Consider the following 12,428-nt stretch of genomic DNA (forward strand, 5'->3'; position numbering starts at 1 on the left):
TGTGAACCTCCTTTGAACCCTCTCCAATGTCAGCACGACCTTTCTTAGATAAGGGGTCTAAAACTACTCACAATACTCTAAGTGAGGCCACACCAATGCCTTATAAAACTACAACATTACATTCTTGCTTTTAAATTCTAGTCCTCTCAAAATGAAGGGAAACATCGTATTTACCTTCCTCACCATTGACTCAATCTGCAAATTAACCTTCAGGGAATTCTGCACAATGACTCCCAAGTCCCTTTGCACTTCAGTTTTGAATTTTCTCTCACTTAGAAAATAATCCATGCTTTTATTTCTTCTACTGAAGTACATGACATTGTCTTCCATCTGCCACCTTCTTTGCCCATTCTCCTAATCTGTCTAAGTTCTTTTGTAGCCTCTTTGTTTCCTCAAAACTACCTGCCCCTTCACCTATCTTCATATCATTAGCAAACTTGACCATAAAGCCATCAATTCCATCATCTAAATCATTGACATAAAGCATAAAAAGAAGCGGTTCCTACACAGACCCCTGTGGAACACCATGAGTCACCGTCAACCAACCAGACAAGGCTCCCTTTATTCACATTCTTTGCCATCTACCAATCAGACAATGCTCTATCCATGTTAGTATCTTTCCTGTAACTTGATAAGCACGCTCATATGTGGCACTTTGTCAAAGACCTTCTGAAACTCCAAGTACAACATCAACCAATTTTCCTTTGTCTATCCTGCTTGTTATTTAATCAAAGAATTCCTACAGATCTTTCAGGCAGAGTTTTCACAGAAGGAAATCATGCTGACTTCTGTTAATGCCTATTTTAACATGTGCCTCCAAGTATCCCAGAACCACATATAACCATATAACAATATACAGTGATCGACTCCAACATCTTCCCAACCACTGAGATCAGAGATCAGAATATAATTTCCTTTGTCCTGCCTCTCTCCATTCTTGGAGTGATATTTGCAAATTTCCAGTCCTCTGAAGCCGTGCCAGAGGCCATTGATTCTTAGAGGATTATTACTATTGCCTTCAATATCTTCAGCAACCTCCTTCAGAGCCCTGCAGTGTACAGCAGCTGATTCAGGTGACTTCCTAACTTCAGACCTTTCAGTTTGCCAAGCACCTCCTCCCTAGTAATGAGAACTTCACTGAACTTCCGGCATCCTGTTAGTATCTTCCACAGTGAAAACTAATGCAAAATAATTATTCAGTTCATCTGCCATTTCCTTGCCACCCATTACCACCTCGTCATCATCATTTTCCAGTGGGCCAATATCTACACTTGCTTCTCTTTTACACTTTATAAATCTGAAGAAACTTTTAGTGTTCTCTTTAATGTTATTGGTTAGCTTACTTTTGAATTCCTTCTTTACCATCTTAATGACTTTCTTAGTTGTCTTCTGTTGATTTTTAAAAGCTTCGCCATCCTCTAACTTCCTGCTAATTTTGCTCTAATATATGCCCACTTTTTGGTTTTATGTTGGATTTGACTTCTCTTTATAGCCACGGTTATGTCATCCTGCCTTTAAAATACTTCTTCTTTGGTATGTATCTATCCTGCGCTTTCTGAATTGCTCCCAGAAATTCCAGCCATTGCTGCTCTGCCTTCATCCCTGCTAAGTATTCCCTTCCAATCCATTTTGGCCAGCCCCTTTCTCATGTCTCTGCAATCCCTTTTGCTCCACTGTAATATTGATACATCTGACTTTAGCTTCTCCCTTTCAAATTGCAGGGCGAATTCTATCCAGTAGGCACTACAGGAGCCTCTGCCCCCGCACCAGCAGGCTCAGGAAGAGCTTCTTCCTTGAGGCTGTGACCCTGCTGAACCTCACATCACAGTGCTAAACAGCATTGCACCTATATTGTACTGTCTCAGTACTTTTATATTTGTGTGCTGTAGCACTTAGCTTTATTCGCAGTTATTTTGTAAATAACACTATTCTTTCGCACTTCTGGTTAGATGCTAATTGCATTTCATTGGCTTTGTATCTGTACTCAGCACAATGACAATAAAGTTGAATCTAATCTAATCTAATTATGATCACTGTCTCCTATGTGTTCCTTTACTTTAAACTCTGTAATTAATTACGGTTCAATGCACAACACCCAGTCCAGAATAACAATTCCCTGGTGGACTCAACCATCAGCTGTTCTATCAAGTCATCTCAAAGGCATTCTACATATTCCCCCTCTTGGGATCCAGCACCAACGTGTTTTTTTCCAATCTGCATTTTGAATGGTACCTGCATTTTGAAATCCCCCATAACCATTGTAACAGTGGCCTTATGACATGTGTTTTCTATCTCACATTGTAATTTGTAGACCATATATTTGATACTGTTTGGAGGTCTGTATATACAGTGCCTATGAAAAGTTTTCACTCTCCGTTGAAATTTTTCATGTTTTATTGTTTTACAACATTAAATCACAGTGGATCTAATTTGGCTTTTTTTGACACTGATCAACAGAAAAAAGACATTTCTGTGTTAAAGTGAAAACAAATCTCTACAAAGTGATCTAAATAGATTACAAATATAAAACACAAAATAATTAATTGCATAATTACTCACCTGCTTCAAGTCAGTATTTAGTAGATGCACCTTTGGCAGCAATTACAGTCTTGAGTCTATATGGTTAGGTCTTTATCATCTGGATGCTGCAAATTTTCCCCATGCTTCTTTACAAAATTACTCAAGCTCTTTCAGATTGCATGGGGACCATGAGTGAATAACCCTTTTCAAGTCCACAAATTCTCAATTGGAGTGAGGTTTGGACTCTGATTTGGCCACTCCATGACATTAACTTTGTTGTTTTTAAACCATTTCTGTGTAGTTTTGGCTTTATACTGAGGTCGTTGCCTTGCTGGAAAACAAAACTCCCAAGTCGCAGTTCTCTTGCAGACTGCATCAGGTTTCCCTGTATTTTGCTGCATTCATTTTACCCTCTACATTTACAAGCCTTCCAGGTCTGCTGCGGTGAAGCATCCCCACAGCGTGTTGCCTCCACCACCATGCTTCACGGTAGGGATGATGTGTTTTTGATGATGTGCAGTGTTTGGCTTATGCCTAGCATAACGTTTAGTCTGATGGCCAAAAAGCTCAACATTGGTTTCATCAGACCATAGAACCCATTTTCAGCTGACATCAGTGTCTCTCACAGGCCTTCTGGCAAATTCTAGCCGAAATGTTAACACTCTCCTATAAAGCTGTGACTGGTGAACCACCTGGGCAACAGTAGTTGTATGCGCAGTCTATCCCATCTCGGCCTCTGAAGCTTGTAACTCCTGCAGAGTTGTCATAGGTCTCTTAGTGGCCTCCCTCACTAGTCTGCTTCTTGCACAGTCACTCAGTTTTTGAGGATGTCCTGCCCTAGGCAGATTCACAGCTGTGCCATATCCTTTCTATTTCTTGATGATTAACTTAACTGTACTCCAAAGGATATTTAATGACTTGGAAGTTTTCTTTTATCCATCTTCTGACTTGTGCTTTTCGATATCCTTTTCGTGGAGTTGCTTGGAGTGTTCTTTTGTCTACATGGTGTAGTTTTTTCCAGGACACTGGTTGGGTAAAATACCCATCCTCAGCACTATCACTCCAGTTCCCAACCACCTCTTTCAATTCCAGCAGTTGGACCTTCCAGATACAAGTGTATTTTTACCACAAACTATTGAAACACATTGACTGCACACGGGTCTACAAAAACAGATCTCCATTTAATTAATTATGTGACTTCTAAAACCAATTGGCTGCACCAGTAATGATTTGGTGTGTCATATTAAGTGGGGGGTGAATACTTAAAGCAATCATTTTTTTGTGTTTTATATTTGTAATTACCTTAGATCACTTTGTAGAGATTTGTTTTCACTTTGACACAAAAGAGTCTGTAACCCAGCACATGTTCGTCTAGGGGAAGACAATTTCTGGCCCTGTCAAACTGAGAAATCTCGTTCATGTGGATGCTGCGTGATGTGTTGCTCAGTTACAAATCCGCGCCGCAAAACATCAGATGGTACACCATATGCAATCAAATGACTGAGCTTTATAAATCTTAATCTGAATATAGGCTTAGTAAAAAAAAAGAAAAAGGGCCCATTCTAAGAGAAAAGTCAAAAGTGCATGTTGGAGCTTACACATATGGCCACTCATCAACCATTGTCTGTTGATCGGTGTCAAACAAAATTCAATGTTGCAAAATGATAAAACATGAGAACTTTCAAGGCGAGTAAGTACTTTTTATAGGCACTGTAACTCTCATCAGGGTTTTTTTATCCTTGCAGTTTTTTTGCTCTCCCCATATCGATTCTACACATTCAGGTTCTACGTCACCTCTTTCTAATTCTACAATTTCACTTTTTACCAACAGAGCCACACCAACCCCTCTGCCTACCTGCCTGTCCCTTCACTATGATGTGTTCACTTGGAACACCAGCTATAATTTTCTTTTATCCATGATTCAGTAATGCCCACAATGTCATACATGCCAATCTCTAACTTTACTGCAGGTTCATCTATGGATGCGTTGCATGCAGTCAAATATAACCTTCAGTCCTGTACGTATCACTTTTTTTGATTTTATCCCCCTTTTATATTGTAACACATCCTGTTGACTGCAGCTTGCCCTGTTACCTAGTAGTCTCAGTATATACTGCCTGCATTTGTAAAATACCCGTCCTCAGCACTATCACTCCAGTTCCCAACCACCTGCCAATTTAGTTTAAATCTTCCCAAGCAGCTCAAGTAAACCTGACCACAAAGGTGTTGCTCCCCTCGGGTTCAAGTGTAACCCTTCCCTTTTGTGTATGTCGTACCTTCCCCAGAAGAGATCCCAATGATCCAGAAATCTGAACCCCTGTCGCCCTGCACCCATTCCTCAGCCAAACATTCATCTGTCAAATCATCCTATTCCTACCCTCACTAGCGTGTGGCACAGGAAGAAATCCAGAAATTACTACCTTGGAGGTCCGGCTTTTCAGCTTTCTACCTAGCCCCCGAAATCTTTTTTCAGGACCTCCTCACCTTTCCTACCTATGTCATTGGTGCCAGTATGCACCAAGATTTCTGGCTGCTCACCCTCACCCTTTAGAATGCCGTGGGACTGATCAGAGATGTCCTTGACTCTGCACCTGGGTGGCTCTATCGCACTCATGGAATCTCATCTCTATTCCTCTCACAATGGAACCTCCTATCATTACTACATCCTCTTCAGCTCTCTTCTCTTTTAAGCGGCAGCAGCAGACTCACTGCCGGAGACCCAGTTAATGTGGCTCCCCCCAGTAGGTCGTCCCCTTCAACAGTATCCAAAGTGGTGTTCTTATTATTGAGGGAACGACCACAGGAACAAGTCAACCATTTCCCTCCCTTCTCCTGACAGTCACCCAGTTACCTGCCTCCTGCAACCTAGGGGGTGACAACCTCCTGTAGCTCTTATATATCATTTCCTCAGTCTCTCATATGAGCCGAAGGTCATGGAGCTGCAGCTCCAGTTCCTTAACACATTCCCTGAGGAGCTGCAGCTAGGTGCATCTGGTGCGGATGGGGTTATGTGTGTAGCTGGCGGTCTCCCAAAGTTCCCACATCTCACACGTAGAACAAAACACTGCCCCCTGGAGCCATTCTCACTGCACTAAATGTGACCTGACAGACGAGGAATGAAGAATAAAGAAGTAGAAGAAGAATCTAACCAGATACTTACCTCACCCCAAGCCTAACTTGCCTAAGCCTGATAAGCCAAAGCCACTCCAGCACTGACCCACTCACACAATGGCCGGTCCATTTGCCCCTGCCTTATTTTTATTTGCCCCTTCTAATGAATTGCACTCACTGATTGGGCACATTCCAACTCTGAAAACTGCCGCAGAGTGCTGCTTTATTCATCTTTAGCTGTGGACCTAAATGAAATCACCACTTCTTCTTGTGCTCCCACTCACTGATGGGGGGGTGGCAGTCCAACTCCCCATACCTCCGTGAAGCGCTGTCTTTTTTAATCTTCAGCTGCAAATCTAAATTAATTCACCTCTTCTTTTCGTGCTTATGCTCACTGCTAAGGTGCAGTCGAACTCCGAGAGGGGAAGGGAGAGAACAGGGTAGTGGTGAGGATAAGTAGCAGTCAGATTTGGGGAAACATTGAGGACGGGGGAATGGTGGGGATGTGGGAATAGTGAGGATGGGGAACTGTGTGTAACGGGTGAACAGTGTGCTGGAATTGTAAGGCAGAAGCTGGTTGGTGTTAGTTGGATTAATGAATGTGGCAGATGGAGCCAGGTGGGGGGGAGGGTTGGGTGAAGATGGAGACAGAGAGTTGGGGGAGGAGAAGGGCAGTAACAAGAGGTGGAAATGCCAGAGTCCAGGAGCCTTTGGAGCAAGGAATTCTGGATAAGGCAGTGCCGATGGACAACTGGAACCAGATGGTCGGGGGGTGGTGGTGCGGGGTTGGTAGTGAGCAAAAGAATTGGATGATGGGGGATGCAATAGAAGGAGCATGTAGAAGGATATTGAAAGGACCTAAGTGAATGACAAAGAAGGCATGGAGGGCTGCTTATGGATGATCTGAAGTTTTATAATTCATTGTTTATACTTCAGCTTAAACCAGATCAAAAGGCAAAGTGTCATTTCTTTCCCTTCTGCATTTCCTCTCGAGATCAGGCCTTCTCTTTCAGGGCATTCCGAGATGCCTCTATCTCCATGTTTCAGAAGGCAATCTGATGACATTGACAACAATCACACCACCTCTCATCCTACCTTCTTTAAAAGACATCTTCCCTTTTGCTCAGTTTTTCTGTCTCTGTCCCACCTGTTCCCAAGATGAGCATGCCATGAGATGAGATGCCAGGACATCTGAAATATATTCTGTTTTTTGGAAATGGGGATTCCTCTGAATGACGTTGATGGAGGCCTCACCCATATCTCTATATTGCATCCTTCTTTTCTTGCCCTGCTTCTTCCAGACAGGATAGCATAGAGTTCCTTTGCTCACTCCCAAACACCACATCCAGCGTTTCATCCTTCATTATTTCCCTACCACCAGCCCCTTCCCCATCCCTTTCTGCTTTCCACAGGGACCCTTCTCTCTGCAATTCACTGGTCCGCTCATCCCTTCCCAGGCGCTCTTGCCTGTACCTCCCCCCTCACTGTCATCCAGGGACTTAAACTGTCCTTCCAGAGGTTTGCATGCACCTCGTCCAAACCTTTCCACTACATTGAGTGCTCTCAGTGTAGCCTGCTTTACATTGGGATGACCAAACACAGACTGCTTGCCGCTTTGACAGGCGTCTAAATTCTGTCCACAATAGCCACTAGAAGCACCTGGTTGCCAACTATTTCATAAAAGCAAGATTTTCTGCAGATGCTGAAAATGTAGAGTAAGGCACGCAAAATGTGTGAGGAGCTCAGCAGATCAGGCAGCTTCCATGGCTGAGATATTGCCTCTTCTTTCCTCTCCATAGATTCTGCCTAACCTGCTGAGTTCCTCCAGAATTTTGTGTGTTGCTAGCTATTTCAACTCCCCTTCCGATACCCACAACAACATGTTGGTCCTCAACCTCCTCTACTGCCAAGCCGAAGCAGAGGACAAACTAGAGGAACAGCACCTCCTATGCCAACATGGTCAGCTGCAATATACTATAGCACCATAAAATCTCCAATTTTAGAGAATCCTCTCCCCTTCTATCTATTTATCACTCCTCCAGATATACCCATGCCATCTTGCACTACCCCTTCTTTCTAGACTCTGGAATGTAAACCCGGGAAAAGAGATTCCTCTGTGGCTGCTCATGCGGAAAGGGTGTGGGGAAGTTAATTGAGGGTTTCACTCAAAGAGAATAGGCAGGAGGTGAGAGCAACCAGTCAGTGATACTCCCAGAAGTCACCAAAGTAAAGATTCTCACTTCTGCTGCTCTCTGGTGGGCGGGTTTCAAGCCAGCCCCACTGTACTCTGCCACGCGGTAGCAGAAAGAGGGACGGCAGTGCTTCCTGCAAAGAAGGAACATTCCTAGGTCAAGCTCAGTCTTACTCCAACAATTTTGGAGTGACTTTTATTTAACATTAAGCATGACCCACCCTGCCAGGTTTGGCACGTTGCACTAAGATGGAGGTAAAGCAGTGCATCTTCAGATTCAGGTTTTTCTGAGAACAGAAAGATTGCAATTGAAGGCAGGAGGAAAGTTTAATTGCCTGTGCTCTACCTGCAATATAAGAATCAACCTGCTGTTTTACAGACTCTAAACTGTGCGCTTCTGTTCTTTCCAGGATTAGCAGAACTTGGCACAATGTGTGATCCCTATCGCAGCTGCTCCATCAGTGAGGAGAACGGACTGAGCACAGCTTTCACTATAGCGCATGAGCTTGGGCACGTGTAAGTATGGAGCACTGTTCCTCATCAGGACGAGAGCCGGTGATCAGATACTGCAATCCCACAGCTGAATCTGATCTGGCCAATTTTCTGACATGATGTTCGGCTCCTTGAAATAACATTTCTTTGAGCCTGGTTTACTACGGATGTCTGGATTTATTCTAATCATGAACACGCACATCTGCCAGATTCCAGGCTTATAACCTTTTGATCTTCTCTGTTTAACTTGGAATGTATTGCTCTTATGTTTGTGAACTTTTCGATACTGCCAACGTCTCATGCCCACAATACTCAGCAGAACACAGAACACAACTAAACAGAACATACCAAGCAATGAAGCAAGGTCTCTTCCTTCCTAAATGCATGCACACACCCACACACATACACAGTCCCCTAATCCCAGGACAGGCCATCTTCATTTCCCAGCCTCCAGCAGACTCATGAATTCACTGGCACTTTCCTCCAAACATCTCCAAATATCACGTTCTTGTGTTATCCATTTCTGCCTGGGAAAAATTTGCTGGCTGACCACTCTATCTGTGCCTCTGTCAAGTCACCTCTCATCTTCCTTTGTTCCTGATTCCTTCAATCTAACCTCATAAGACATGCTCTCTAATCCAGGCAGTATCTTGATAAATCTTCTCTGTACACTTTATAAAGCTTCCACATCATTGCAAACTGAACACAATATTCAAGTATGGTCTAACTGAGGTTTTATAGAGCTGCAGCATTACCTCGTGGCTCTTAAACTCAATTCCCTGACTAATAAAGGCCAGGACAACATTCATCTTCTTAACCACCCTATCAACTTACATGGCAGCTGAGAGGGATCTATGGACCAGGACCCCAGGATCCCTCTTCCTGCACACGGCTAAACATCCTGCCACTAACCCTGTGCACTGCCTTTAAGTTTGACCTTCCAGAGTGTATGATGTCACAGTTTTCTGGATTAAACTCCATCTGCCACTTCTCACCCCAGTTCTGCATTATATCAATGCCCGTTTGAAATGTATGGCAACATGCTACTATCAACAACAACATCAAATTTTGTGTCATCCTCAAACTGACTTAGCCACTCTTCCATCTGACACATAAAAATCACAAAGAACAGGATTTCCAGAACAGTTCCTGCAGAACTACCCTCTGCCTTCCATGGGCAAGCCGGTTATGAATCCATGCAGCCAAGTTTCTCTGGATCCCATGCCTCCTGACCTTCTGAATGAGTCTACCATCTCACTGGGTGAGATTCATTCGTATTGTGCTAAGCACTATGATGGTAGCTGAGGTAGTGGTTCACACAACGCTTTACAGTACAGGTGAACTGGGTTTCATTCTTGCCGTTGCCTGAAAGGACTCAGTACATTCTCCCCATGACCATATGGGTTTCCTCCATGTGCTCCAGTTCCCTTCCACAGTCCAAAGTCGCACCAGTTGGTGGATTAATTCATCATTGTAAATTGTCCCATGATTAGGCAAGGGTTAAATTGTGAGACTGCTGGCCAGTGCAGCTGGAGGGGCTGGAAAGGCCTATTCCACACTCTATCTCCATAATAAATAAATAAATAATGCTTCTTGTGATGTGTAAGGTGTTCTTACTAGTAAGGGCAAGACAATGCAAACTGAAAAATAAAATCTGAGCCAAAGTGGAGAGGGGCAGAAATGTCCAGCTCTGATACACACAGAAACAGTGAGCTGCCTCAAGCTAAGTATTTAAACATTGAGTCCGTAAGGCTGCAGTATTCCCAGATGGAGATGAGGCGTTGTCTCAAAATTGCATTGGGCCTCAATGTTCCTAGATGGAAATGAGGTGTTGGTCTAAGCTTGCATTGGGCCTCATTGCAGTGCAGTGCAGGAGGTCACAGAGAGAATGGTCATAACGGGAGTGGATTGCAAACTAAAGTAACAGGGAACTTGAAGCTCAGAGCCACCCCACTGACCTGAAAATAAATGATCCACAAAATAGATTGCAAAGTAGGTACGAGGGGAAGACATGCCAGATGGTGGGATCTTGTTGGAGATGATAAAAACTGTGAGTGATGATCCATTGAATGTGGAGGCTTGAAGGGTGGAAGATGAGGAGGGGTGGGGGGAACACTGTATTTGCTCTGTCCAGGAGTTCAGAGCAGAGGAGCAGGTAACAGATGAGATGTGGTCACAAATTCTGCCTTGTGTGGTTGAATGAATGTTATTGTTCAGAAAGAGATTTCAGAGGCACCTGTACAGAATATCTTATCATTGGACAACTGTGACAAAGGCAACCTGAGAATGGAGGCATTGCTGAAGAAATTCCTGACCTGTTTAGCTCCTTCAACATTTTGTGTGTTTTGCCAAAGTTTGGCTGTTTCATATATACCCTAATCTAAAATGAATTTCTACCTCTGGACTTTTTAGAGGCTAGACAGAATAAGATAATTGAATCAGAAATATGCTGATCATTCTTACCCTTATAAAGAATGGTATTGGTTTATGATTCTCAAATATATGAAGATACAATGAAAAGCTTGTCTTACATAGTGTTCATACAGATCAAAATCATTGCACAGTGCATTGATTGAACAAGGTAAAACAATAGCAAAATGCAGAATGAAGTGTAACAGCTACAGAGAAAGTGCAGTGAAGGTGAACAATAAGGTGCAAGAATATAAAGAGGTAGATTGTGTGGTCAAGGGTGCACTTTATTGTACAAAAAAGTCTGTTCAAATGACTGATAACAGTAGGCCAGAAGATGTCCCTGAACCTTCTGACAAGAATAACAGTTAAAGTTATTTGTACTGGTCTATATTTTAGCATTTGATGAAATACATGCATGATTACCCTTAGTGTGTTAACCATTTCTCCAATTGTTCAACCTGTTTGACATGCGATGAATTGTTGAGATTTCAGGTTCAACATGCCTCATGATGACAGCATCAAATGCAAAGAGGCTGGAGTGAAGCATCAGTATCATGTCATGGCTCCAACCTTGAACTACCACACCAACCCATGGACGTGGTCGAAGTGCAGCCGCAAGTACATCACTGAGTTTCTAGAGTAAGTTTACTTTGTTGACTTCCCGCACCTTCCTATGCATGAGTGTTGTACCAGACAAGGTATTGTTTAAGTCAGACCTGAGCAAATGCAGCAAACTCAGGTTCAAGGGCGCGTGCTTACGTTTCAGTTCCGTGGGCTCGGAGGTGGCTGGTGAGATGGCCCTTGGGACCTGCAGCCTCTGCCCATGGTGAGCCAGGAGGTGCTTGCTGTTATGGAGAGATTGGGGGGTGTCGGACTTGCCATTCCAAATACCTTCTTCTCTAATTTTGAGTTGCCAGAAGCCAATGGTGACTGGCAGGCTTGCCTCTAGACCCTCAAACGAACACCAGCTCCATTTTATAGCAAAAGGTGGACAGAGCAATGGAGTTCTCAATATCTCCATGAAAAATTAGGAGCTCCTTGTTTAACTGTTTGTTGTCAGCAGTATCTGGTGCTGCCTCGGGGGTTTCACTTAACAACAAGCAATGGATTTAATACTGACAAAGTCATTTCTGCTGCATGTTTTTCAGAGAAAGAAAGTATCGTAGGCAACATGGTGAGCTTTGGTTGCTATGAGGCAGATCGGTGACCACCACCCATCTTTGAAAGCCTCTTCAGAATGGGAAATGTCATTTGTAATTAGATTTTCCTCAGACGTGACCCTTTGATCCTTCCCCTAAGCTCCGTCAGTTGTGAACCTTTTACAAAAGCACTCCATGTGAATGAGTGGAACCCAGCATCATTTCATTCCTGTCAGGTCAGCGCCGGGCTGCTTTGTGGCACCTCAGCCACACAAGAACTGAAGTGAGTATTTGAAGTTCAGTAAAGAAAATCAGATGGGAGGAAAATGTTGTGAGCCAACCATTGAGCCTGCTGCCTGTCAGCTATGGTGCTCTGCAGCAGCATTGCAGGAGGTGGCACCAGTTTGAGAAAGGGCTAAGGGGTGGTACCCTCCTGTCATACCGCACCTCTCATGGAGTGAATGCGAGGCTGGGCAATGCCAGTGTAGAAATGACTGCTCTTGAGTGTGGGGAATCAGATAACTTGCAATCGTCAACTTCTCGCCCTATGTCAGTGGAAGGCA

General features: G+C 43.6%; 1 protein-coding gene across 2 annotated transcripts in view; it reads left to right on the forward strand.

Moving 5' to 3' along the window:
- The window catches only part of LOC140734642 (A disintegrin and metalloproteinase with thrombospondin motifs 20-like), a 536,409-nt gene that overhangs the window by 210,587 nt on the left and 313,394 nt on the right, over positions 1–12,428 (forward strand). For both annotated transcript variants that reach the window (XM_073058884.1, XM_073058885.1), the window contains 2 exons: positions 8,233–8,338; positions 11,219–11,365. In XM_073058884.1, coding sequence (XP_072914985.1) covers positions 8,233–8,338; positions 11,219–11,365 — 253 coding nt within the window. The remainder of the gene's footprint in view (positions 1–8,232; positions 8,339–11,218; positions 11,366–12,428) is intronic.

Source organism: Hemitrygon akajei, chromosome 10 (assembly GCF_048418815.1).
Source record: "Hemitrygon akajei chromosome 10, sHemAka1.3, whole genome shotgun sequence".
NCBI lineage: Eukaryota > Metazoa > Chordata > Chondrichthyes > Myliobatiformes > Dasyatidae > Hemitrygon > Hemitrygon akajei.